The sequence below is a fragment of the Ciconia boyciana genome, chromosome 8 (assembly GCF_034638445.1).
Source record: "Ciconia boyciana chromosome 8, ASM3463844v1, whole genome shotgun sequence".
Taxonomy (NCBI): Eukaryota; Metazoa; Chordata; class Aves; order Ciconiiformes; family Ciconiidae; genus Ciconia; species Ciconia boyciana.
The window spans coordinates 36028348-36053640 of NC_132941.1; the positions used below are offsets into that span (position 1 = coordinate 36028348).

The 25293-nt window shown below is 40.6% G+C and overlaps 2 protein-coding genes across 9 annotated transcripts in view; one reads left to right on the forward strand and one right to left on the reverse strand.

The window, feature by feature from the left end:
• Positions 1-15926, reverse strand: part of GLUD1 (glutamate dehydrogenase 1) — a 31155-nt gene extending 15229 nt beyond the window's left edge. The window contains exons 1-4 of the mRNA XM_072869434.1: positions 15358-15926; positions 3098-3178; positions 2198-2253; positions 1226-1289 (exon numbers count right to left, since the gene is read on the reverse strand). Of these exons, the coding sequence (XP_072725535.1) occupies positions 1226-1289; positions 2198-2253; positions 3098-3178; positions 15358-15790 (634 nt within the window). The 5' untranslated portion in view covers positions 15791-15926. The remainder of the gene's footprint in view (positions 1-1225; positions 1290-2197; positions 2254-3097; positions 3179-15357) is intronic.
• Positions 15927-15995: 69 nt separating this feature from the next.
• SHLD2 (shieldin complex subunit 2) overlaps positions 15996-25293 on the forward strand; it is a 44548-nt gene continuing 35250 nt past the window's right edge. For 6 of the 8 annotated variants that reach the window (XM_072869428.1, XM_072869425.1, XM_072869431.1 and 3 more), the window contains exons 1-3: positions 16320-16717; positions 18440-18512; positions 18640-18713. The gene's annotated coding sequence lies outside the window, so the exon portion shown is untranslated. Of the gene's footprint in view, positions 16246-16319; positions 16718-18439; positions 18513-18639; positions 18714-25293 lie in introns of those variants that run through there. The other 2 variants (XM_072869426.1, XM_072869430.1) reach the window with 2 other exon arrangements.

A 25293-nucleotide genomic window follows, 5' to 3' on the forward strand; every position in this document is an offset into this window, starting at 1 on the left:
AATTTGATTTTACCCCTCACTTCAATAAAGAGACATTACATCTTTCTTGATTAAATAAACCTTTGAAAGAACTTTCACACATCTGCTGTAATAAAAGCAAATTCCGTCTGTTTTTTCCTAGAAAACTAAAAATAGCATTTGCCCAACCTATTTAAGATCAGAGGCACTTGCTTAGCAAGATTTTAAATGCAACTCTGCCTCTACTGATTTTTTTTCCTAAGTATTTTTAAAAGGTTTGTGAAAGCTGCATAGCACCAACCATAGAGCCAAAAAAGAAGATAAATTTAATCAAACCATTGTAATTGTCACCGAACTAACAATCACTATAGCTGGCATAGTGTATAGTATTCCACTAGTCACATGTAACATCAATAAGTGTGTTTATACAGAAGCTTAATTTAGATGAGAAACACTCAGGCTGAAAGAGCAGATGACAAACACTCTGGCTGAAAAGCAAGAAAATGCAGATAAATGGATATACATTCCCAGGGCCAGTTAGACATCAGGAATACATGACAGACCTTATACTAGTTACAGGCCTTATTATTCAGTTGAATAAGAACCTCCTCCAGGTAAAGATACTCCATTTAATTACAAGTCGAGCTAGGAACATTCAGCTTTCTCCAGAGGAGTCTTCCAGATAGCAACTCCAGACAGCAAGCTATCAGAACAACTCAGGGTTGAGAGTCTGAATGAAACACCTACTAACATTACAGAAGCTGAGGTTCTGTTACAACAGGCACCCATGTTTCTTGCCTATGCTTCTCTTGCAGCCTGTGGTTGCCATGGGTGAAGCCATCAACTTTCTCTGGGGTGGATCTTCTATTTCCTTCCTCTGTTTCCTCAGATATCTGCCAAAAGCCTCAACTGAGACTACAGGAAACAGTAACAGTGAAGAGCTTGATATTAGAGTTTAAAATTGCAACAAACTTGGTCACAATTTTATAATCTACCTCTAAAAGAAATGTGATTCATTTTGGGTCCTGTGAGCTCAGCTTTTGTGGCTTTTCATAGCAGAACAGCCACCAGAAAAAAGTTAAGACACAGTTCCCTTTGAAATGCACTAAGATGCAATGACTCAATTCTTTGTGGCTCTCTGCTGAAAGTTCTATATCCAAATTATTTACAGCTCTCAAAAATACAGCTAAGGATACTATCTAGTGGATTCTGCCAATGCACAATAAATCAGATTTCTAAATTTTAATAGCAAAATTGCACAACATACCAATAAAGCCCTTTTTTGCCAGCTCCATGGTAAACCTTCTTGTGATCTTTTCCAACTCATTGTCCTATAGTGAAAATGCAATAAATATCACAAGAAATCATTAGTGGTTATGAATATTTGCTACAACTTATGCCCAAACATAAACAGATGCCCTTTTCTTTTAGAAGAAAGGATGATTCATATATTTATATAATTTATATGCCACTCCCTAACAGACCCTTGGTACTCAAGCAGCACAAGGAAACATTCGGCTTTCTTTCCGTACATTCTGATCCACAAGAAGTTGGGAGTGTGGCACAGGAAGAACCACCTGTGCTTGTGGCAGAGCTTTCCAGCAAACAAATCTGATATCCTATGTGAGAGATTTATAACCAGTAACAGCAATAGCCGTCCTGACGGTTGTGTAATCAACACAGTAGAACGACTTCACACAAATCCTTACAGGAGTTTCAAGCTTAGAATATCTGTTACATACTCCAGCTTAGAATATCTGTTATCTAGTATGCCTTTCTGTACAAGTTATTCTAATTAGGGCAAGAAGGCAAGCCTGCAGTAAACTTTTCATAAGCCAAGTTAGTTATTATTCACACTGGAACACTGCATAGAAAGGTTTAATGGAGCATAAAACTATTTGTCAAAATAAACAAAAACATTAACTTTTTTCTAAGAGTAATTTAATTTAAGCCTTTATTAACAGTATCAACAACAAAGTTTCAGGTTCCAAATTATTTGTCGTCTTCTGACTTTAAGAAAAAAAGTAATAAATTAAATAATTGAAGTATCCCACCTCTGAAACACATACCTTTTAAAAATTCTTTTCCTACCTATTGCATGCACAAGCTAAATTCAGCCTTTACAGAGGCAGAAGTGGCACGAAGTTTTAAGTGGTCAATAATGCCCTTAGAAGAGCTTTTTTAACTGGCTGGCTTCGGTACTGCAGGTAACCAAATTTTTATCTATGATTAAGCTTACTGTGTAGTTCTTGGGATTGATCTTGACACCAGCCTTTGCCCCACCAAATGGCACATCTACAAGAATGCAAAGGAAAATCATTTTACTTTTTCAACAATAAAGGCAGAACGCATCAGTAATATGTGTGAGGAATTATATCTTTGATTTTAGCAGAGAATTTGGTTTTGCCACATTTAGGGCTTCACAAGAGTAAGCTATAATCTCATATAGGTACTTCTGTAAAAATGGGAAATCTTTCAAGGGCAGCTTGAAAATGGGCTTTGAAACTCAGAAGTTCATGATTTAAATTTTCTATGCTTCAAGCTCTTGTACTTGGCACTTGTAGAATCAATAAGTTTTATAGTTTATATTTTACTGGTTTAGCTCAAAAAATTTTACTTTGGAAGTCCTAAGTGAAGTGTCTCTATATACATTAGGAAGTATCTTGTTTTCTTATACATAATGTGCAGATTCTCTCCAAACTCCCCTACAATTTAGCAGCCATGTATGAATTATATGTCTTTATGACCCATAAAGGAATTTTATCCTTCCCTCTCCACAGCTCCCCTGCCTGAATTCTTTACAGCCTCCATCTGTTCCCCCTAAAATTAGCCCCCTCCTAATCCAAGTTTGTCATACTTTGATTTGAGTTCAAGAGCAGTACTTTTACGGGAGGGGGTAACTAGCAGAATTTAGACTTTTCAAATGAAAATGTAACTTTATACAAGTATCTACAGTAACAGCAGAGGGAATATGTATTATTATTTTGGTCACTATATATTTTTTCCCCATCTTGCTACAGATTTTAGTCAGAGTTTAGTGTCTAAAACTTAATTTAATCCTTTAGATGCTTTTCTGTAAATGACATCAGTACTGACTGAAATCAAAGATTGTATCCTTGCTTGAAAAATTATCACTTACCAACCACAGCACATTTGTATGTCATTAGAGATGCTAAGGCTTTCACTTCATCCACACTAACATCCAAACTATAACGAATACCTGCAAGAGACACATGAGAAAAAAAGGAATTCACTGAACAACTTCACAAGTATTTATAAATTGGGAAAGTTAATTCTAGACCAGCCATCTATAACATGCAAGTATGTAATTTATCAACTTATTTGCTTTAAGGCTTAAAGAACAATCCCCCATTCTCTTACTTAGATATCTATATTTTACTTAGCAGAAATTCAAGACTTCAGCAATTCTCTATTAAGTAGTTTAACAGCAGCACTCAACCTTGGAACAAAAGTGAATATTCCTTGGGAGGAAGATGAGCCAAGCTGACAAGTAACTCGGAGCAGAGTTTTCAAGAGACTGATAAAGCTCTTCAGCATCGCATAAGACCTTTAGCTTTGGACTTCATTGACTGTATATACAAGATGAACTTTGTTCCTGAACGTAACTTATCAGTACAGGTTATAACCAAGATCTCTTTACTAGAATAATGCAAGCTCCTGTTAAGTTATGAGCCTTGCAATACATTGGCTGTGGTCCAACAAAACCATACGTAGCTTCAGAGCTCTGGCTGCTAGGCACAGCCACATAACAGAAAGCAGCAAGCCACTCCACTAACTCAAATTTGTTCAAAACATTGTGATGGAATAAGTCTACCCCAGCAAACCTGTGTGACCAGGCCACCCATCCCACGCCCATGTGGTAGCCAGCCCAAACCTGCATTCCCTGCTCCGAGTCATTCAGCAGAACTGCAAGTGTGTGGTGACACATGGTCCAGATGCAAATTCAAATTGTTGTGGTCTGATAGCTGCTTGGATGCAACATCGGTGATCGCAGCCATCAAGGCAGTTCAAAACTAAGTGGAAAATGATTACACAAAGGTAGGGAGATCTGTCACCTGCCTGTCTCTTACCAGTCTTCTAAAAAACGGGCTGTAGCTGTCCAATAAATTGACTGAATTCAAAGATATAATTAATGTATTCTGGAGGTAGTTGCAGAGTAGGAAATATTTAACCAAACTGACAGGGCACATATACAGAACTACAGAAGCCTAAACATGACGTTTAAGATCAACACAGTGCCCAAAGTCATGTGGCCACAGCAAAAAAACCCCTCCAGCTATAAGTTAGCTTCTATCCAAGCTTCTCCTACATCACTAAGCATATAATAGAGCCATGAAGAATTTATTATCCCCACCTCTACTCCCCAAATCCTTGGCTGTAGGTTGTGCCAAGTTGCATGGTGGTTTGTAGCAGGCACAGAGTGTCCTTTAGATGCTAGGACAAGGCACCACAAATTTTCTATTATGTAAAGAGAAGAACATATTCAGGTCCTCAGGAGTGAAAAAAGACCAGCATACATTATCCAAACTAAAGCACTGTGCTGCTATGAAAGCCATTCCTGAATGCTCTGGAAACAATCCCAGTTTCAAAGGAACTGAGTGCTGCTCAAATAAAGCTGAGGGCCAAGTGCTGCTTGCTTATGTGAGTTCAATCAGCAAAAGAAAGTACCATGCCTCCGCAGAACAGAATTTAAATTTAGTGTGCATATGGGGGAAGGGTGGTCTCCAAAAGCAAACTAACTAGTTTCTGACTTAGGTAGCTGTAAGGTGTTAATGTCTGGGCCTTCAAGAACCTTCTCACAGGAAGTACTACTCGAAATTTAAGTGGAATCTATCAGAGCCCAACAGACCAGTCAAAGTTACAACGTTCATGTTTTTTTAACACTTCTTACTCTGATCCTTCAGAGGAGTGGTTATCCTCCTGTCAAGCCCTGAACAAGAACAAACATCACCTATGGAACTGACTGTCCTGCCTGGGGACACTGTTTCCTCTTGGTTGAGCAGGTACTCTGGGGACAGGTCTCATTTGAGCACTGCTCAAGCCAGCCAAGTCTGAAGCCCCAACCTGTGCTGGGCAGAAATGAACTCTGGCCCTCCACCCCCAGCTGAACTAGGTCACTGTGTATTTATTCAATCCATATATTTATTCAAACTTCAAGTTGCATACACAAAGCAGTTTTGCTATAACTATACTCCTGCAGGCACACAAAATGTTGTTTATTGATATATGGAAAGCAGCAGTGGGCTAAATAGTCAGGGATGGTTATTTTGTACAGTTTTAAAAGGGAAGCAAAATACAAAAGGAGTGAGCAGCCTCTTCTGTACATCATATTGAAGATGGGATCTGAAAAAGTGAACAAGCAGCAGTTTAACTAGAAGACTCAAACACATGCAAAACAGTTACATCTCCAGTTTCCTTGTATTACAGTCAAGGGTTACTATGAACTTTACTGTAATAAATATTAAACTTTCATACCAAGGGAATTAGGGAAAAAGCCCCAAGACTAACAAAGTACTGAAAGGCTTTCAGCTGAGATGCCTATTTGTCACCCATGTACCTATGCCAAAATAGGGAAAACTTTTAGACTTGAGGCTGAAACTGTCCTTTTCTGGACAACTTCGTATCTTTGAGCAAGATTTAGCTTCTTTTCTAGCCTTTTAAACAGCTTTAATTGAAATGGCTTGTCTGCTGGCTTTATCTTCTTAAGTGGGAGACTAGTCAATTCTGAGAGTTGTGCTGACTTCACTAGCCACTTTGCTCCAGTTTATCTGCTAAAAACTTTCATTACAGTGTCAGACATAGTTCAAGGTGTGGATTCCAGGTTCCCTGACAGGTGTGATGATTTTTTCCCTTCTGGGCCATGAGTGGATAACATTTAAGATGTGCTAACATTTCATTCCTTTTCACAATTTGGCCAGTTACCATTTTCCAGGGATTGTAATTACTCTACAGGAGGCCCACCTCTTGACAGGGAAGTTATTTGTGCTAAGCTGTTAGGACTGATGAGAAGCAGGCATCTGAGAACGCTGTACATTCCATCTGCAAGGGGATGCACAAAGATAAAAGACTTAATTTATATTCTATTTGGACATCAGTGAAATTTAGTTTGACAGCTTCCTAATTTGGCAGGAGGAGAGTATTGCCATGCATTTGTATGGCTCTTTTGGCAGTGTTACTATGCATTCAATAGCCTGAGTCTAAAAATGGACCATATACACAGATAAAGTACTGTTTTTTTTTTTTTAAAAAATTCTTAATACATAAGCAAATGAAAGTCACTGCTACGCAACAAGATTACAAATTTTTTAAACCCTGGCAAGTCCCACGCAGTAAGTCTCTGGAAACTTGTGACTTTTACAGCAAACTAGCTACAAAAAATAGTTTGAAGAAAGCCTCAAGTTACAGTATGACTCACTGCCATGGAAAATACTTTTCACTGGAAAACATACAAATTCTTGTTCTAGTAGAGAATTCTCTTTCCTTGCCACACCCCAAGAAGTTAAACAGTATGCTAAGAGAGACTTTGTTTTTCTATGCACAAGACCTTCTAATTGAGGAAATGTTTTCATTTTAATTTTGTTTCATTACTGGTCAGTATAAAGAGAAGGCTTTAGTATCAAATTGCAGTGTCTATGCTTTTAAAAATTCTTTTTTATTATCTGTATTTTGGAGATATTATACTTCACCCAGTTACCTCTTGCACTGAGCCTAATAATTGTTTTGGCCAAAGAAATTTGCTCATGATTTAAGCTTAGCTTCTTAGACAGATGCTATGGATTAATTTTCACTTTTCCAAATGGAGGTAGCAAAGCACTTGAAACACAGTATTTTTTAAATAAATGTCAACGTAGTAATTATCAGTAAGACTGTATTTTGGATTCTAGAATAATAGCAGTCAGTTAACCATTCTAATCAGCAGGTTTGTACTAAGGAGTGTACTAACAGGCATGTAAAAAAGATCTTTATTTCAAAGAAAACTGGCTATATATCCTGCTAGATTTTACGTTGTACAGATTTCAGTATGTTCCGTGATGTTGAGTGTGTTTATTATGCTTCCTTAGAAAACATGGTGTACAGAACCACCAACTTTTCAAGGATGATTACTGCCTTTCTAGTATGCCTAAAAATCTACATTTAGGAAAGTTAGTGTACTTATTTCCTGATCTTCTAGTGCAGTGATCTTAAATGGTAGTATCTCCGTATGCCCTCACCACTAATGATCGTGAAGTATTCAAAGACAAGCCTCAAAACTAAACAGTTGCCATAGTAACAGCTCAGAGCAAAACACTTGGTAAACTACTCCTCCTGCACTAAGTATCTTGCAAATCTTAGCAAGTCTCTCAAGTTTTCCAGAACCTGAAACAGATTTGCATCTCAGTCTGAATTATTAATATCTAACCGAGGCTTTGTCCTGCTTTGACTTCGGTGTTTTCTTCTAGTTATGATGATCTTTTGATCTTTGAAACTAATTTGGGTCCTTTACAGATGACAATTCTTGTTAAGACGGTGCATTTGTTCCGCTCACCTCTATTTGCAAAATGCTTGCTCATCAGAACAAGTGTTTCAGGGCAGCAGCTATCCTACACTATCCATACAGTACTCAGTAAAATGGATTTCATTATCTCATTTGCAACTTTTTAGGACTGACTACAGCCATATTAATCTCCCAATTAGCAACACCATATTCTGCAGTGGCTTTATGGGTTAACAGCTTGCCTGACCGTGTCCAAAGGCTGACATTACATCCAGAGTCTAAAGGACCTTCAGTAAAGATGCTCACCTTGCTCAAACTATTCAGCAAAATCCCCAAACAAAATCCATAAATCAGCTCCAGCATTTATTGTAATGCCTTAGTTCCTTCATGTTTTAACTCTGGATTATGTATAATGTTTTAATTTGGGAACATTTTTAACATTTTTACATTTGGGAAATAAGCAAGTGAGACTGTGATTATACTACTATCAAACTCTATGTAATCATTGACACCTAACACAGTAGGAACCGATGTTCCAAGCAATTCTTAGGCTCTTTCAGAACAAGTGCATTTTTCTAAATCCAGAAAAACAATCCAGCCTTCCCTATAAGGAAACTGTTGAGTCTTATTTAACCATTTGGAAACTGTGGTAAACAGCACAATGACAAATTTGTAATTATTGAAGACGAAGAAATTCCAGACAAACCTAACAAAGCAAGATGAGTAATTCAGTGCTGGAAAACAAGAGCATTCCTAAATTCAATTCAATAACTGCCAAGAGAGGAGATAAAAATATTTATCTCTTCCCACACAGCATTAGCCAGCTATAACCCGGGGCAGGAAAGAGATTCCCCTATGGACACATCCCACCATTCTGATTTAACCAGAAGCATCTATTCAGTGCCCATTAAGGTACTCAACCAGACTGAATACTTCAGTATACCACTTCTTGTATACTTTTAATAAGCTGTACTTATACTTGAAATATACTTAAACATATACACATATACGTTTATTTCATTCCATGCAGAGAAAAGCCAAGAATATTCTCTATTTTAAAAAAAAGTGTGGTGCATTAGTAAAATCTTCTGTTTTAAATGCAAATATGGCAAATTTAGTATACCACCAGGCAAGCACATATTACCTGAACTCATGCACTTAGAATATGGCTATGAAGTAGAGTCTCACATATAGAACTACCTCAACCCTGCCTAAAGAATTAGGTTGCTCGTTAAACTGCACTCAACAAGGACTGATACAGAAAGATGCAGTAACACTACTTCCACGCAGATATTAATACCACTGCATGGGTGTGTGCGGAGGGCGGAAATAACACACAAGTTGGCCCTGGCTAGTCCAAATGCCATAGGAGCCACAAAACAATAAGGCACCAGAGTGCTGACATGAAGCAGGCAAATTCCACGCTCTGCCTATGAGCTTATTTCCTAACAAGATGGAGCTGTTGCAATCATGTAACGAAGAATACCTGCTAGGATAACCCAGAGAACAGGACGGAGACTATCACGCAAGAGATTCCCCTCCTCACTCTCTCCAACACGTGTTTATCCAGAAAGCCCAATGCTGAGAGAGGTATCATCTCTCTATAAATAGACAAGGAGCCAACAGCAGCAAGGGAAAATAACTATTTAAGATCAAGGACAAAGCTGGCTACTGCACAAACAATATGAGCTGATTATATGAAAAAGCTGAGACTGAAAAGATTCATAGCCAGAAGAGCAAGGCATAGCCTCCTGCAAGAATATCGGAGGTAAAAACACAAAACAGATATGGTTCACTGAGAATTGCAACTAGTTTATTAAAGGACAGCAAAAACATAGGACATCAATTCCTTGTCCTGTTTTTTCAATTTGCAATTTAAATATATATCCACTGGTGTACTAATTGTAAAGTTAGGTACACTCTAAAATAAGAAAACAGAAACCTATGAAAATAAGGCACTCATATAAGCTTTAGCTGTAACATTGCAAGTGTTGTTATCACAGGCTAATTACCATTTTTTCTGTAAAACTCTTCTATTCCTTTGAAGCTAGATCAGTTTCCATGGTTTATTTCAGGTTACAGATGGCCTACGTTACAGTTCCATCTGTTGCATGGTCCCCAGGGTACATTTCCATGTCTTGCCCTCTAAGACCCCTGGGCCAAAGACACAACCTCAGAACTTTCATCCATGCATGACTTAAAAAAGCAAAGCCACCAATACAACCCCAGCATAAACAGAGCTCTGCTGAAGTGAAGATACCTTATAGCACTACTTCTTACTTCCCCCACTTACAAAGGGGAAAAAAACAACGTCACAGTAGCCAAGACAACACATGGAGTTGTACTGGTCCAACTCTTGCATGTAAAGCTTCTTTTGCAAGTAAGGTTACCATCATGATGTATGTATACTGTTTTAGACAAGGTAATGTTTACAACAGGCTACTTGGTGACTGGCTACTGAGATTAGAATCAGCCTTAAACCTCTGCAATTGGAAAACTGTGGCAAGGATAGCATGAATGTCACCTTATGCAATAAGAAGCTCATTAACATGAACTCATAAGTCAAGTGAGGAGGATAAATCCTGATAGGCAGAAGAGAAGCAGACAAAACCAGAAGATAGGAAAGTTTTGTAATGCAGAACTGGTTCCTTCCAACCAGCCAAAGCAGCGCCACACAGGAAATCAGATTCATTCACCTCCAGGTCAAATGAGCAAATAAAGTAAGAATCATCTGTCTTTATATACAGATAGTGAACTTTGAAGTAACGTATGACAGTTTTTCAAAATCCCTATGTAAGTGAAAGTCAGACTAAATCTAGTCTGGAACTAAAGATGGTGTTAAAGCCTTTTGGAACTGAGGAAGCCATTGAGACTTGGTTAAAGCAATTGGGTGAGCATAAACAAAAGGTTAGGCCGTTTCCCAACTCTAATTCATTTGGTTTCATTGATAACAGACCTGTTGGACAGTCGGTTAACATAAAAAGGCTTCAAGAAGTTTTAAAACCACTTAATAGCTTTATCCCCGCAGTAAATGCTGCCTAACAAACTTGGAATCATTTCCATACTACTAAGCAGGTAGGAACTCAATAAGCTTACTCATATTTGCACATTGGTTATTTTCACTAATCTATTCTCTGCAATAGACCTATTAATGAAAACAGCCGTCAGCAACCACATGAAAAAGCAGCTTAACCATTTTTACACCTTTCGTAGAACCTGATAAAATTATTTACAAAGATTCATTATTTTAAGTAGGAACGGCCAGAGTACGTTTCAACAAAGTCATCTGTATTCAGCCATCTCATTTCCTGTACCCTGTTTGGTTTGTTTTAGTTCTTTAGGCAGCTGTCAGTGCAGTGAACAAGAGCAGCTGTGGTTTCCTGTTAGTGCTGGCTACTAGCACGCAAGTCACTGTATAAGCAAGGGAAAGAGTGATCTGACCCACAGCTTTACTTCAGCTACCCCGCAGCATCAGTCCAGTTGTATAATAACTAAGTTTGGATCGTAAGCAACTGGAGTTCCAACACACAAGAAAACTGTTTATCTCCATGTTCTCAATGGGATGAGGAGGCTTCTAACTAATTTTCCCTTCCAGCAAATAGTTACATTGCAGAAAATAGAATCTTTAAAACCTGGACTTGCACGCTGGACATAGTGTGACGCCTGCCACTTAAATGGGTATATTCATGAGCATTTCATAAAGATTGCTAAAGCACAGAAGACAAGCACACCAAAGAAAAAGAATCACCACCACCTTGAGTCGCAAAGGTTTGCAACCCCCAAAGTAGAATTAAGGCTTCATTTCTACAACAGTTAAATAGGTAAGCACCACAGGATGCAACAAGAAATGTTATTTCTGAGCTCTCTCAATGAGGTGGAAAAAACCCACAAGTTATAAACTGAAAAGAAAGCATGTTTCAGTACTTAGTGCCAGTGTTCCTAAAAAGCCCTTCTCTTGCCCCGATGAAGAATCACCTGCACTACCATGGAGTGACAACTGTGTCTGACACAATCAAGTTGACTTGTGTTTCTACACCTGTTTTAGGGGGAGAGAAGAGAGTAGGATAAGTCATTAAATAACTTCCTATTTTTATTAACTATGCTTTAGATTGTTAGAACTAGGGTATTAAGGGCATCGTACTTCTTGAATAGAAATATGACAGTCAAGTTTCACAGCAAGGTGTAGAAGCTTGCCCATGCAAAAAATGTAAGACTGATCTTGAATTTGCCCTCATCCAGCCCAACCCATGTGATCTGCCATTCCATTTCTGTATCAGGCCACAGTCATCCATCCAGCCAGGGGCCTTATTTTCAAATCAGGCCTCTTCTGGCATTCTCTCTGCTGAGTTATTTCTACTTCCAGGCAACAGAGAAGACAGCAGAGAAGGAGGTACAGAAGGACTAGTAGGCAAGGAACTGCTGCATTTCTACTGGCAGGTATCATCTGCAGGCATATGTGAGTTTTAAACTTGCTTCATAAAGATTAACCTCGCATTAAGAAGTTTGGCACTTTACAGATTTGGGCTAGACTACTAAGCAGGGGTTGAGGTTTCACTGTAGAAGAGAATGAGCAGGCTAAGAAATTCAAGATGATGTCTGCAACAGAAGGAACATAATCTAACTGCTATAACATTAAGCTAAAAACATTTAGTAGAAACAGAACATGCCACTAAAGTGCAGATAATTCAAATGTTTATTTAGTTTCTTGTTTCCTCAAGTAATTGAGCTGTCTCCAGGTTTAGAGCATTTAAATAAATATTTTTAATTTGATTTACAGTATAAATTCTTTATTAGTTCATGGTTAAATCTGTAAATGACCTTATAAACATAAACAGTATACAGAAGTAACATACAATCACTAATGAAGTATTTCGGTATGGGTGTATAAAAAGAAATGAGGAACAAAATTAAAGGAAGTCAGCCTCTAAAAGACCTAAAAACATTTGTTTTCCTGCATTCCACACTTGAATCTTAAAGTGCACTTTGATCATTTGTCTAATCTGCATACAGAACAATACTTAATATTCTTTAAACAGCATCTTATCCTTCATCTTTAGTAATAAATAGGTATACCATGTACTTTTTCTGTCAATGTACTTAAAGATGCAAAGCCAAATTTGATTACAACTAATATAACATGTAAACCTCAAGAAATACAAGAGATGAGCATTTAAAGTACAATGCTCCTTAAAAGAATGACAGAGATGACAAAGCATCCCTACTTGCTAGTGATTACCTAGCAGTAACTAAAGGCTCTCTCTTTCTTAGTACAAAATACAGATCCTTAAAAAAAAAAATTGGTATGGGGAACCTTATTTTATCAAACTTTACTTTTCAGTAAGTGCGAAGTTAAAGTTCACAATTCTGCATCTGAAAAGATCTGGAAGCTGTGTTTTTCTCACTGCTCTGCAAGCCTTCCAGATGCCAACTCACCCCTTCTTTTAAAAGGTGGCCTTATGTCCCTTGGTGTTTCTTGCTGGTGTGAATTACTTGCATCAGACTCTGGACTCCACAGAGCGTGAGACACTCACTTCAGCAAGTTTTCCCATATCATACTATTAAGGAGTTTGAGTTGTATTTCACTGGGCTTTGCGGTTTTTCCCCTGTGGAATCTACTAGGATTCTAGTTTAAAAATCACTTTTAGACAAAAGCTCAAGTTGTTGGTGCATTTTCAATGGATCCAACATACCATAATGGCAGAAATATCCTTACCATCCCTTTTCTTTGCAGTTCAAGTAGAAATGTTCTACTTCTTCCCACCTTTTTTCATAGCAGGTTTCAAGCAGTTGATCAACACTTAACACACATCCCATTTAAATTTACTACAAAGCCAGATCTGTCCTCTGACAGCAAGCAAATTCCTAGAGAGCATTAGAAGGTGAAATCCATTTATGATCACTACGCTGAAAAGAGCAGAAAGGAAATATAATTTGCAATTCCTTTCCTAAACCCATGGGGCATGGGGAGCAGCACCAGAAGAAAAGGACAAACTGTTGAGACTTAGTATTTTCTTTATCTGTCATTTCCAACTGCCTTGAAATTTGCAGTTGCAGTGCAAGTCCAGTTGCACTGGAGCATTTCCATAAATGCTCCAGTGTTTGCTCCAGTGTCAGTGCAGACAGACATAAGAATGCTACTGAAAATCAAGAAATTCTGTTGAGGATTTAGAAATGTAGATATCGGAACAAAAGGTATCCAGTCCAATCCAACTGGTGTTTTTTGTTCATGTACAGAATATTTTATAAATCCTTGTTGTGAAAACATTAATTCTTTCAGTTCTGAGCAATACTAATGTGAAATACTAGCAGTTATCATATGTTAAATACTATCTTGTTACTTCATTTGCCACTGAACTGCATTTTGTTATGCAAGCGGGGATCTTAAGAGTAACACAGGCTCAGAAAAGGACTTCTTGTAAGCAGCAAAAAGTAACTTAACCTAAGCAGTGGCAAAACAGAAGTGTAATAACCATCAATATTTTAAAAGAAATTATAGCAATGGCAGAGAAACAGTTGCTCCACACAGAGTAAGCTTCAGCCATACCCAACTTCAGCTACAACTAAGTCTGATGCCTGTAACTCTTGTTCCAAGTAATCACCAGAAGTTATTTTGAATTAGTCTCTTTTGGGTAAGAATTAAACATGTCACAGGACGCTCACTAGATATTTGATTTTGGAAAGTTAGGAATCACATTAACAGGACAGATTATTTGTGCTGCAAAGAGAAAATTCCCATGTCATATATACACACCAGCTGAACTGATTATCAAGAACACATTTACCTAAGAACACCCTTCCTACTCTACTCTAGAAGTCAGAGGTCTTCATTGATAAGAGAGAAATCACAGAGAAAACTTTGCTTTCTGCAACCATCATTATTTACCACAAAGTTGGTCTATGCTGAAGAAAGATAAATGTATTTACAGATTATAGAAGCTCTGGTTTGAGACCGTCCTGAAATGGTCTCCAATGCTTAACTGTCCACAAAGATCAGAGTTCCTGAATAAGTTATGCTGAAAGACATCTGTATTTGTTTTTCAAGGAAATGCCATCTATCCTGGACTAAAAGGCAGTTTGATTCCCCCAAGATCAGAGCTGATCCCACGTGAGCTCAGCTCTGCTCAGCTCCTGCGGGATTCACTCTCCTGGTCGGTCCCTTTGCACAGGCATGCCGTTGGCCTCACCTATGCCAAGTCAGCTTTCCCTAGAAACATCACTTTTGGCTCTTCCTGTGTATCCAGCTGGTAACTGGGAAAACTTGTTATTTTTATCTACCGATGTTTTCCGGGTGAGCATTTGGGTTTCTTGAACACAGCAGGCAGCGTGTTAAGGGACGGCTTCTCCAGCTCCCAGCTCAAGAGCAGACACTTCAAGCACGGGGTTTCCACACGTTTTCCAATAAACACTACTGAGGTTTGAGTCACACCGAGTGACTAGGCAGGCTGCCCTCGCACCCTTCGCCTTGCCTGACGCCAGACCAGCGGTGTCTGCGGCGAAGGCTGTGCAACCAGACGCCGTGAGGCCTCACACCTATGCTAACCAGGAGGTCACTCGTGGGGAGCCCGGCCAGCAGACCGCTGAAGGGCCGCGTAGGAACCGCTCTGCCCCTGGCTCCTGCCTTCCCTTCGGAAATCAGATACTGCGGGTGACAGAGGGAGGCTGCTCCCTGTCCTCCCCGGAACGGTTCTTAACGGTCGCTGGCCGGGCGGGCAGCGGGAAGCCAAGCGTCTCCCCCCAGGTCCCTCAGGGAGCGGGGCGCGGGAAGCGCCCGCCCGGCAGCGAGCGAGTGCTGGGCAGGGGAAGGGCAGGGCTGCGCCGCTGCGGGCCCAGCGGCCCGGCCGCACGGCCCTCCGCGGGCCCGGGCACCGGGTGGGGCGTGGGGGTGGGGGGGCGGCGGGTCTCACCTCCCTTGCAGGGGGTGCGGTGCTGGCTGTGCTGCGCCCGGTAGCCCTCGATCACCTCCCACTCGCCGTTGTCGCGCTTGATGGGGAAGGAGACGCTGAGCACATGGTTGCAGGGCTTGATGATGCGGAGGATGCCGCGGACGCGGTGGCGCCGCTCCTCCATGCTCTCGCGGGTGCGCAGCCCCTCCACCAGCTTGTCCTCCACGATGCTGGCGCCACGGTCGAAGAACCCCTCCACCATCTTAAAGAAGTTGGGGTCGTCCTCCTTCTTCGCCGCCTCGCAGTAGTGCCGCCGCGGGCACCGGCCCCCGCCCCATGCCGCCACCGCTGCTGCCGCCCCGGCTGCCGCCGCCGGCCCGCCCGGCTCCGCGCCCGCCAGCACCGAGCCGGCGGCCAGGCGGGACGCCAGCAGCTCCCCCAAGTAGCGGTACATGGCGGCAGCCACCGGCGCTTCCGCTACGCGCGCAGACGGGAGGAGCGGGGTGGCGGTGCTGGACCCCGGCGCGGCGCTGCTGCCACAATAGGCGCGGGGCGCCGCCGGCGCCGCCTTTAAGCGGCCTCGGGGTGGGGGGGGCGGCGAGCGGGGGGGCCGGAGGGGCGCGGGGGGGCAGGAACACGCTGCGTCTTCCGACTGCGCTTGCGCCCCTTCCTCTCCGCCCCGCCCCCGGCGGGATTCGCGGAGGGGAAGGGGGCGCGGCGCGCGGGTGTCTCGCTATGGGCAGGACGGAGGGGGCGTGGCGAGCTTGCGCGCTGGGGGCAGCGCACGGCCCCAGGCACCTCCCCGGAACGCGGCCGCGGCCCGGAGCTGCGGGCGGTTGCGGCCGCGCCTGTGGCGCCTGAGCGCGAAGGAGGGCGCGGGCGCTAATGGCCGCTCCCCCGCGGGCTTCGGTAGGTCGGCGGCGGGAAGGGGCGGGTAGCGGGCGGCCCCGCCTCGCCGCCGCTTCCCGCCAGGATCGCTTCCCTTTCCTCTTGCAGCGCTGCGGGTCCCTGCGCGCTCTCGCCTCGCGGTTGCGGGCCGTCTCTCCCGCCGGGCGGCCGTTAACGGCCGCTGCCGGGTGCAGGGCTGGGGTCTGCTGGGGCTCGGCCGTCCCTCGCTGGCGAGGCGCTCTTCAGCTTGTGCTCTGCTCCGTTGCCCTGCGGTGGGAAAGCGCCGTTGCTGGTGAAGAACCCGGGGCAAGTAGCCTTCGCTAAAGCACAAGCGTGAGCCTCTAGCCGGCTTCCAACGCTGCCTCCCTTGCTCTGTGCCCGGGAGGGGAACTGGAGTGCTCTGGGTGAGGGAGGCCTGGCCTGGCCTCGCTGTCGCATGCTGCCCTTCTGCTGGGTAAAAACGTGGCCTCTTGTACCGCCAGTACAAATACAAGTAAGGGTACTTCCACACAGTGCAGTATACAAAATCCTTCAGGGAAAGTACAGGTTGTGTGAAGACCCCTTTGAAGGGAGCCTGTTAGGAAAACACAGCTTATCCAAATGTTTTTAACTGACTGCCCTGTCAAGAGGGGACAGGGGCTTCAGGTCAAGCTGGCTAACACAGCTGCTTTGTCTACTCAGGTGTTATGTTGGTAGCATGTTGCCTTTTACTGGGTCTTGGCCCATTGGTTTTTGTTTTTTATGTAGCTCAGGTTGGGTTTTGGTTGGTTTTTATGTAGCTCAGACTTTTCAGTACGTCTCTAAGGATATTGCTTTAAACTGTGTGAGATATGCTTTCAGAACATGGGAGATAGTGTGTTGCAGCATTTTTACCAGGTTCATTTTAGAAGAAATGATTTGTTCACTTTCTGTAGGATCGGACTGCTAATTGAAAACTACAGGAATGCTTTTTCTCTTTAGGCATGTGGGAGACCAATGTCCCTAGGGCAGGAATAACCAGGAAGTTGCTTTATCTCTATGGGAATCTCTTCAACCACTATGGTCATCCAAGGGCTGTGCTGCAAGGCTTGTGGGAAAGTAATATAACTATGTGTATTTTGTCAGCAGGAAGCTTAGTCACAGACTCTTTCAATACACATAAACTTTTCAGGCAACTGATATTCAAATTTTATCTTCATTTCGTTTCTTTATCCTAAGATTCCTGAGTTCTAAGGACCAGTAATAAGGAGAATGGTTGCCTTTTATCTGTAATGAGGATGGTTTATAGCCGTAGTCTAGAGAACAAAGGTCCTTGATAGTAAGTGATACGGAAACAAAAGCAAGAAAGGAGCTTGTTCTTAGGCCAGTTTGTTATTTGGATGTTCCCGTAGGGCTTCAGAAATAAACTTACTGATTTATGTTTTTCTGTCCGTACTGTAGGTGGTTCAGAGACAACTCCTATTGTGGTGTTCAGTTCACAGGATTACAGTGTTCTCAGTGGTTGTATCCCTTTTGAGCTACTATTTGATTTCTATCATCTCCAGGTTCTCATTAGCTACAGCTCAACTTCCGTACAAGTTCTTAACTTTCGCAAATGTGTAGGAAAGAAGGTGGTGAAAAGTATTGTGGCAATTAGTCCTTATCAGCTAATTAATTTCACCTTGTTCTGTAGGTTGTTTAGAATATTATTTCACAGGCACAAAGGTTGAATGAAAAATACGATTAACCAGTTTGCTCAAGCATTAGATCAAAATAAGGTTAACATGCTTAGCTCCTATCCTGTCTTCAGCTGTGGCATCTCTAATTTATGAGCTTTACTCAGTTATCAGCTGCTTGCAGTGTCAGGCTGTTTGCAGTACACATTTGTGAATGTATTTGAGACTGAGTATGGGACATGACAGTGTGAGAACAAAGTGGATTTCTCCATGGGTTCAGTCGCATAATTGTGTTTGGAGTAATGGCAGCACCATAGTTTAATGGCAGCACCATAGCTGCCCTCTTTTCTAAACGAGACTGGATTTCAGCAAAATGTTCAACAAGCTGTGTGCTGAATGCTAAGAATAACTAAATCAGTATGTTAAATTTGTTAGTTTTTAAATATTGTAAATGAAAAAAATAGCTAGGGATTTTTGTTTGCATATTTTTATGAACGAAATCACGTGTACGGTTTATGGGCACTTTTCCAACCCCAGCAGGTCCTTACCATATTTTTGTTTGCTTCAAATCCCTTGTGGAGGCAAGAGTAACGTGCTGCCTGAGGATACTCAAGAATAAAAACAGGAGTCATATACCCCCATTCCAATTATATGGTAAGTGGTGAGCAGTTGAAGCAAAATCTATTTGTCAGAGGAAATTAAAATTCACGTGCTTTAGAATGAGTTCTAGCAGGTATGAAAGTATGAAAAGATTAACTGTATCTTCTTTGTTCTTGTATAGCATACGCGGTGCCATCTGAAGATTCACATTTGAGTAGCATCACTAAAAAAAAAATCTCTTGGGTGGATGCAAAGGTAACTTTTTGTCTTCACAATCAGAAGTTTCACTAAGTTTGTTAGCTTCATATTGGATATTGGTCTTAGGCCTGCATCTGAAGAGAGAGATAGATAGAGAGAACTTAGTACCTGTGTGGTAGGAACTGTCTGTATGATTCATGAACTCTGCAACAAGGTCATATTTAACTATGTATACATGATAGGTTGGTATAAGTTTTTATTTAAAATCTGTGAAATATAGGTGAGGGAGACAAACAAGTTGATTTAGTTTCCAGAGCTTCTTCTAAAACATCTTTATATATTATTTTAACAGATTATTTTTATTAACAATAAATATATTAATAATAAATAAGAACAATAAATAATAAGAACAATAAATAAGAACAATAATAAACACTATATTGTGCCTTCCTGAAGCAATCCACAGTTTTAAGGTGTAAATTACCAATTTCATAGCAAGTGGAGTCAAATTTATTATGTGTCAAACTTTAGCGTTCTACTGAAAAAAGTGATCTCAGACAGGAAACCAGTACTTTCTGCTTTAATCCATGATATTACTTGAAGTACTAGCTATTTGAGAATATGTAGGTGACTAGGATAATCTTTTTCCTATGTCTAACATCATTAATAGTGGTGTCACAAATACAAAATATATTTTCATTAAAATTAGAAGGTCAGTTAGGTTCAGCTTAATGTTCTCTATCAAAGTTTGTCAGTTTGGCTAAAATGTTCCTAGGATGTACTGGTACTGGATTCTCTCAAAAGTTAGGATAGTTATTCCCAGTTTGCATCCCAGTCTCCTTACCAGCTCACCAAAGTAGGTGAGAGAGAGCAGAGAAGCTGGAAATTAGGGATACTCACAAGTCTCTGAATAACTCTGCCCCTTGTCTGGCTAAGCCCCTTTGAATCCAGGCTAACCCTTGGATTGCCTCCAGTTCAGAGGCTTCAGAGTCTGAGCATCCATTAGACAACATGCTCAGGAGGAAAGTTGATCCGTACAGTGGGCAGAGAACTAATGCCTTTCTGTGGTAACAAATTTTCTTCTGGGAGCAGAAGTGGATTTTGAAATACTCCGCAAATTGAATTACATTTTTTTCAGCAAGCTTCGTTTTAAGCTGTCAGTCATATCACATGAAGCATTTGAAAGTTCTTAGCCTTTGCTTAAAGAATTGGTTGAGATTTACATATGAAGACTTTTTTTTTCTAGTGATTCCAGAAATAACTTGGCAAGTTGTAAAACTGAGGTTCTAGCCCAGTGGGATAATTTAGAATATTATACAAGTTGAAGCAAGTTCTTGTTCCCCTTTGAATTGCCTATATGAGCAACTACGTTTCCCTTCCTCATTTCACCAGAAGTTGCAAAAAAAAAAAAAAAAAAGTTTTTCTTAGACGTAAGTGTTGTGCTGTATTGCTTTATGTAGACCTTGGTAGTGTAACTAAATAGCTGAGAGCTGGGGTTATTGTCTTATCCCAAACCATTGCTGAAGAAAAACTGTTCAGCTTCTGAGTTAACAGATCAGTGGATGGCTGAATAATAGTTACTGGGAAAATGGGAGGGTATGTATCTGTCAGGAATACTAACTGTAGTCCTATTCATATTACTCTGGGTTGAAATCCTATGCATGTCTGTTAAATAGAGGGAATGCAGGTAGGCAGCAAGTATGTAGGACTTCACAGAAATCCTGTTGCATTGGAGCTGCCTGCATATTGTGCCAAAGGATGCTAAAATACTACCAACTAACAATCTAATTCTTTTGCAGATCTTTAGCTTGAGATAGTCTCAAGTTTTATGGATTGTATTTTCCACTGTCACGATGCTTTAAAGTAAAATTTCATGTATAATTATTTTTGGCATGGGATGTGCAAGTAGAGATGGCTGTTTCTTTATCTGCAGGAAAATGTTGTAGCAGCATTTAGTCTTCAGAATATTGAGGGGTAATGTTGATAAAGCATGTGTTCTTTTACATATGTATATTTTTTTTTATAAAATAAATATACTACAGCCTAAAGAGTCTAAGGAATGATTAATGTAATCTAAGATTAATTTTAATTCCAAATTTGTAAATAAATTGTTATACTCTAAGTGCCACACTTCTTGGTTATATTCGTCCCTTTTTATGCCAAGCCGGTACATGATATAACAGGGATGAAATGAGAAGTGTGGCACAGTTGTCTAGTTTCTGTGTTGCTGGCTCTGTAAGATGCTATTTACAGGCAACACGTGAATTAGGTGAATCACAGAAGATTCCTTTAATTTATGATCTGTCTATATATGACTTTTACAAAATGAACACTTGACTAGAAATCCTCATTTCAGTCATCTCTTGACAACAAATTAGAGACTAAAGCTGATGAAAAGCTGTTTCACTGGCAGCATAAGGTGTCAATACTTAGATCTATTGGTTTGGAGACTAAGGGGGAGCCAGCTGAATTTAAAATTCTGGTAAAGACCTATGAATCCCTTAACTGAGGTCTGTGAGAATTTTTCTTTCCTTTATAAATAGCTTCAGCTGTGTTCAGCCATACCAAAGCTGGAGAGCAGACTGGTAGGTTTTCTTAATTTGCTCTCTTTGCCTTGATACAAAAGAACCTGAATTTGGTGGTTTTCCAGGCAGGCTGCAGAAGTTAGATTTGCACATGCTGCACATCTGAGATGTGCTTTCTGTAGTACTGCAGAGTTGGAGAAAGGTATTTGGATTATTTCCTGTTGAGATGAAGACTTTAAAGCTTCCAATACTCTGTGTTATTAATGAGATACTTAGGTACTTGTGGTCTGATTATTTAACATTATTTTAATGTATTATTTTGCATTAAATTTAAGTATTTTCATGATTGCTCAATTCAAGTATAAGCTGCTAGCATCTTGTTCATATGTAAATAGTAACTTTTTTGCTTGTCTATAGCACTGTAAGTAGGGAGTGAAACTCATAAGTGTACAAGTAAAGTAGGAAGTTGGTAGGTTTAGCCTAGTAGGGACTTCCTTTAGGAGATGCTAGTCTAAAGTGAGAGTCTTATTTTTTTATACTTGAGGCGTTGCTACAAAAACAATCAGTAGCTGAACGAAATAATATTTAAATTTATTATTTAAACAATCATAAGATTTTTTACTTTTCCAGAACTGCAACAAGATATCATTCTTATTTCACAATTCTGGAAATAGAATTATTAGACTGTTTTCCAGAAAGTAAATTTGACAGGGGTTCCTAATTCTCTCAGTGAAAGGTACTTGAAAAACCCTCAGTAAGTGGACTAGTCTACCAACATTTCAGAGCAAGTGTCAGAGGGCAGTTTCCTGAGCTTTTAAAATGTTAATAATTCTGCTGCAGAAGTCAGAAAATATTGAATAAATTCTGTTAACTACCTCATGAGTAAATAGAGTTTTGATTGCCATGAAAACTGGTAGTGCTTATGTTTATCAGCTTTAAAGACCTTCTGTCTCCATCTGTTTATATTGTTGCTGTGCATGATGACAGAGGTTGCCAACTGGTTACTTCAGCTCTGTGACAGAACAGATATAAAAAGAACTTCATGTATACAGGAGATAATGTCCTCATCTCTTCTTTAGGCACTCTATAGATATGCAAAAAATTTCTGTGACATGTTTTGTTACTGTCAATATATTACTAATAGGCAGTGCCAGATAATATAACTGATAAATACAAAATATGCTTTTTATAACACTTATTTCCTGTAATGCCACTTCAGGTTTTCAAATGGGTAGGACAAAAGTAACTTTGTCTGGAGGCTGTAAATCTGATCTGAAGCTTACTGAAGTCAGTAACAAATTAAGCTGATTTCAGTGACCTTTCAGTCAACATGGCCCTTCATGAAGCGGTAGAGGCTTTTGTGGGTCAATGTGAAGGTTTTCCTTTTTCAGTTCCTATATCAGTGAGAATCTGTTTAAAGCAGCTGTTTTGTCTTTGTGGAACAATCTTCAGCTTTTGCTTGGTTTTTCCTCATTTCTAGTTTAAAAGACAGAAGAGGGGATGATACAGTTACCAAACCCAATATATTTGAGATTCCCATCTAACTGTTAAATGTGAAATTAGCTGATGAACAAAGCTAGTAATGGGAAAGCTGACAGGTGTACAGGCATAAAAACCTTCACAGATGCACTATGAGTGTACGAGCTTTGTTCCCTTAAATAGCATTAGGAGGGAAAGAAAGTACTTTAGTCAGTTTATTTCCTGGAAATTGTAGTATTTTTTAGAGAATTGCTGTCTATTTTAGTTGACACAGCAAACAACAGATAGTAGAAAGTGTGGTTTGCCAGGAGTGAATTAAGAATTGTTTGAAAGTAACATTTACAATTGAAATTGATGGGTTTTTGCAACTCTTGGTGGTCTTGGCTGTCTGTCTGAAAATTATACCCAAGATCTTAACAGCCTGGAATCACAGCATCAGAGACTGTAAACCAGTTTTTTCTTGCTTTAATACTCAATTGACAATTAGAAGTTGTTGACATAAACAAAAGTGGGTATTGTTTAAATAACAAACATTAAAGCTCTTATGAACTAGAGAATACTAGTCTTCTGTAGTGGTTTTGTTTGCATTTCTGTTAACAAAATCAACTTTATCCTCTTTCACTTTGGAAGACTGTTTATGAAAAACTGTATTGTTAAAATATGTTTGAATACTTAATCCTTTGTGAAAGATGTTGGTGGATGAAGCCCAGATACAAAGGAATTAAGAATTGCCTCAAGTTTGTTGGTACAATTGAAATTGACGTTGTTCATCAGAAAAGTCCAGGAGTACATTGGCTGGTGTTCTTCAACACATTATGGATTTCCAAAAAAAAAAAAATCACTGGTTATGCTGGATGCTAAAAATGTGTATGTGATATTTTTCTTAGTCAGCTTTCACAGACCTCAAGATTGTTCATGGTGCCCACTGGATGTAGAGATCCAGCACAAAAAGTCACTGTGACATAGCTTATCCCAGAGGAATCTCAAATGGGAAAATAGGTCAGAATAAGAAATACTTCTGTTTTAATCAAATTGTTCCATTCTGAGCACATTTGAACAATTTTTGAAAACACTGTATTTAAAAAAACTAGACATTTTTCCAGTCCTTTTGCTTTGCCTTCTAGTTAAATGATTTGGTTTCTTAATAATGTCCTTCTGTGGAAATGCTGGAGTTCATGAAAATCACATGTTCTATATGGTGTGCTATATAGGTGCTCATATGGCAATCATGTTAAATCACAGAATCATATAGGTTGGAAAAGACCTTTAAGACCATCGAGTCCAACCGTAAACCTAACACTACCAAGACCACTACTACACCATGTCCATAAGCACCTCATCCAAACGTCTTTTAAATACTTCCAGGGATGGCGACTCAACCGCTTCCCTGGGCAGCCTGTTCCAATGCTTGCTAACCCTCTCAGTGAAGTAAAATTTCCTAATATCCAGTCTAAACCTCCCCTGGGGCAACTTGAGGCCACTTCCTCTCATCCTATCACTTGTTACCTGGGAGAAGAGACTGACACCCACCTCTCTACAACCTCCTTTCAGGTAGTTGTAGAGAGCAATAAGGTCTCCCCTCAGCCTCCTTTTCTCCAGACTAAACAACCCCAGTTCCTTCAGCCGCTCCTCATAAGGCTTATGCTCTAGACCCTTCACCAGCTTCGTTGCCCTTCTCTGGACACGCTCCAGCACCTCAATGCCTCTCTTGTAGTGAGGGGCCCAAAACTGAACACAGTATTCGAGGTGTGACCTCACCAGTGCCGAGTACAGGGACACAATCACTTCCCTAGTCCTACTGGCCACGCTATTTTTGATACAAGCCAGGATGCCATTGGCTTTCTTGGCCACCTGGGCACACTGCTGGCTCATATTCAGCTGGCTGTCAACCAACACGCCCAGGTCCTTCTCAGCCGGGCAGCTTTCCAGACACTCGTCCTCAAGCCTGTAGCATTGCATGGGGTTGTTGTGGCCCAAGTGCAGGACCTTGCACTTAACTTTGTTGAACCTCATACACTTGACCTCGGCCCATCGATCCAGCCTGTCCAGATCCCTCTGTGGAGCCTTCCTACCCTCAAGCAGACCAACACTCCCGCACAACTTGGTGTTGTTTGCAAGCTTACTGAGGGTGCACTCGATCCCTTCATCCAGATCATGTATAGCCATGCAGTGTCGGACATAAGTGCCAGCTTATGGAGTTGTAGCAAAACCTGGACAGACAAAATCTATGTATCCTGGAATATCTTCTGCAGTTATTGCTGCTGTCATCGTTACTTGGTGTTGGTGTGGGAGCAGTGGACACCTTAAGGAGCAAGGGTGGGATGGGCCTAGTGGTGTCCAGAGATGTGAGGAGCATCCAAGGGGTATTGGCAGTTGACATGAGAACAGTTTGACATTGCTGCCATAAACCCTCAGCACTGCCATAGAATCTGATTTAGATGAACATTTCTTTTAATTAACAAGCTGAAGATTTTGTGCTGTTTAAGTTTTTCTTGGTTATTATTTATTGTCTAATCTTGTCAATGTTGGCAAGATAATATCTAATTTATCTGTTCTACTTTATCTCTTCTGTTTTTTTCCTTTGAAAGTCAGTAGGTTGAAGGTAAACTTGTTTTGAAATACTGGTAAGGTAG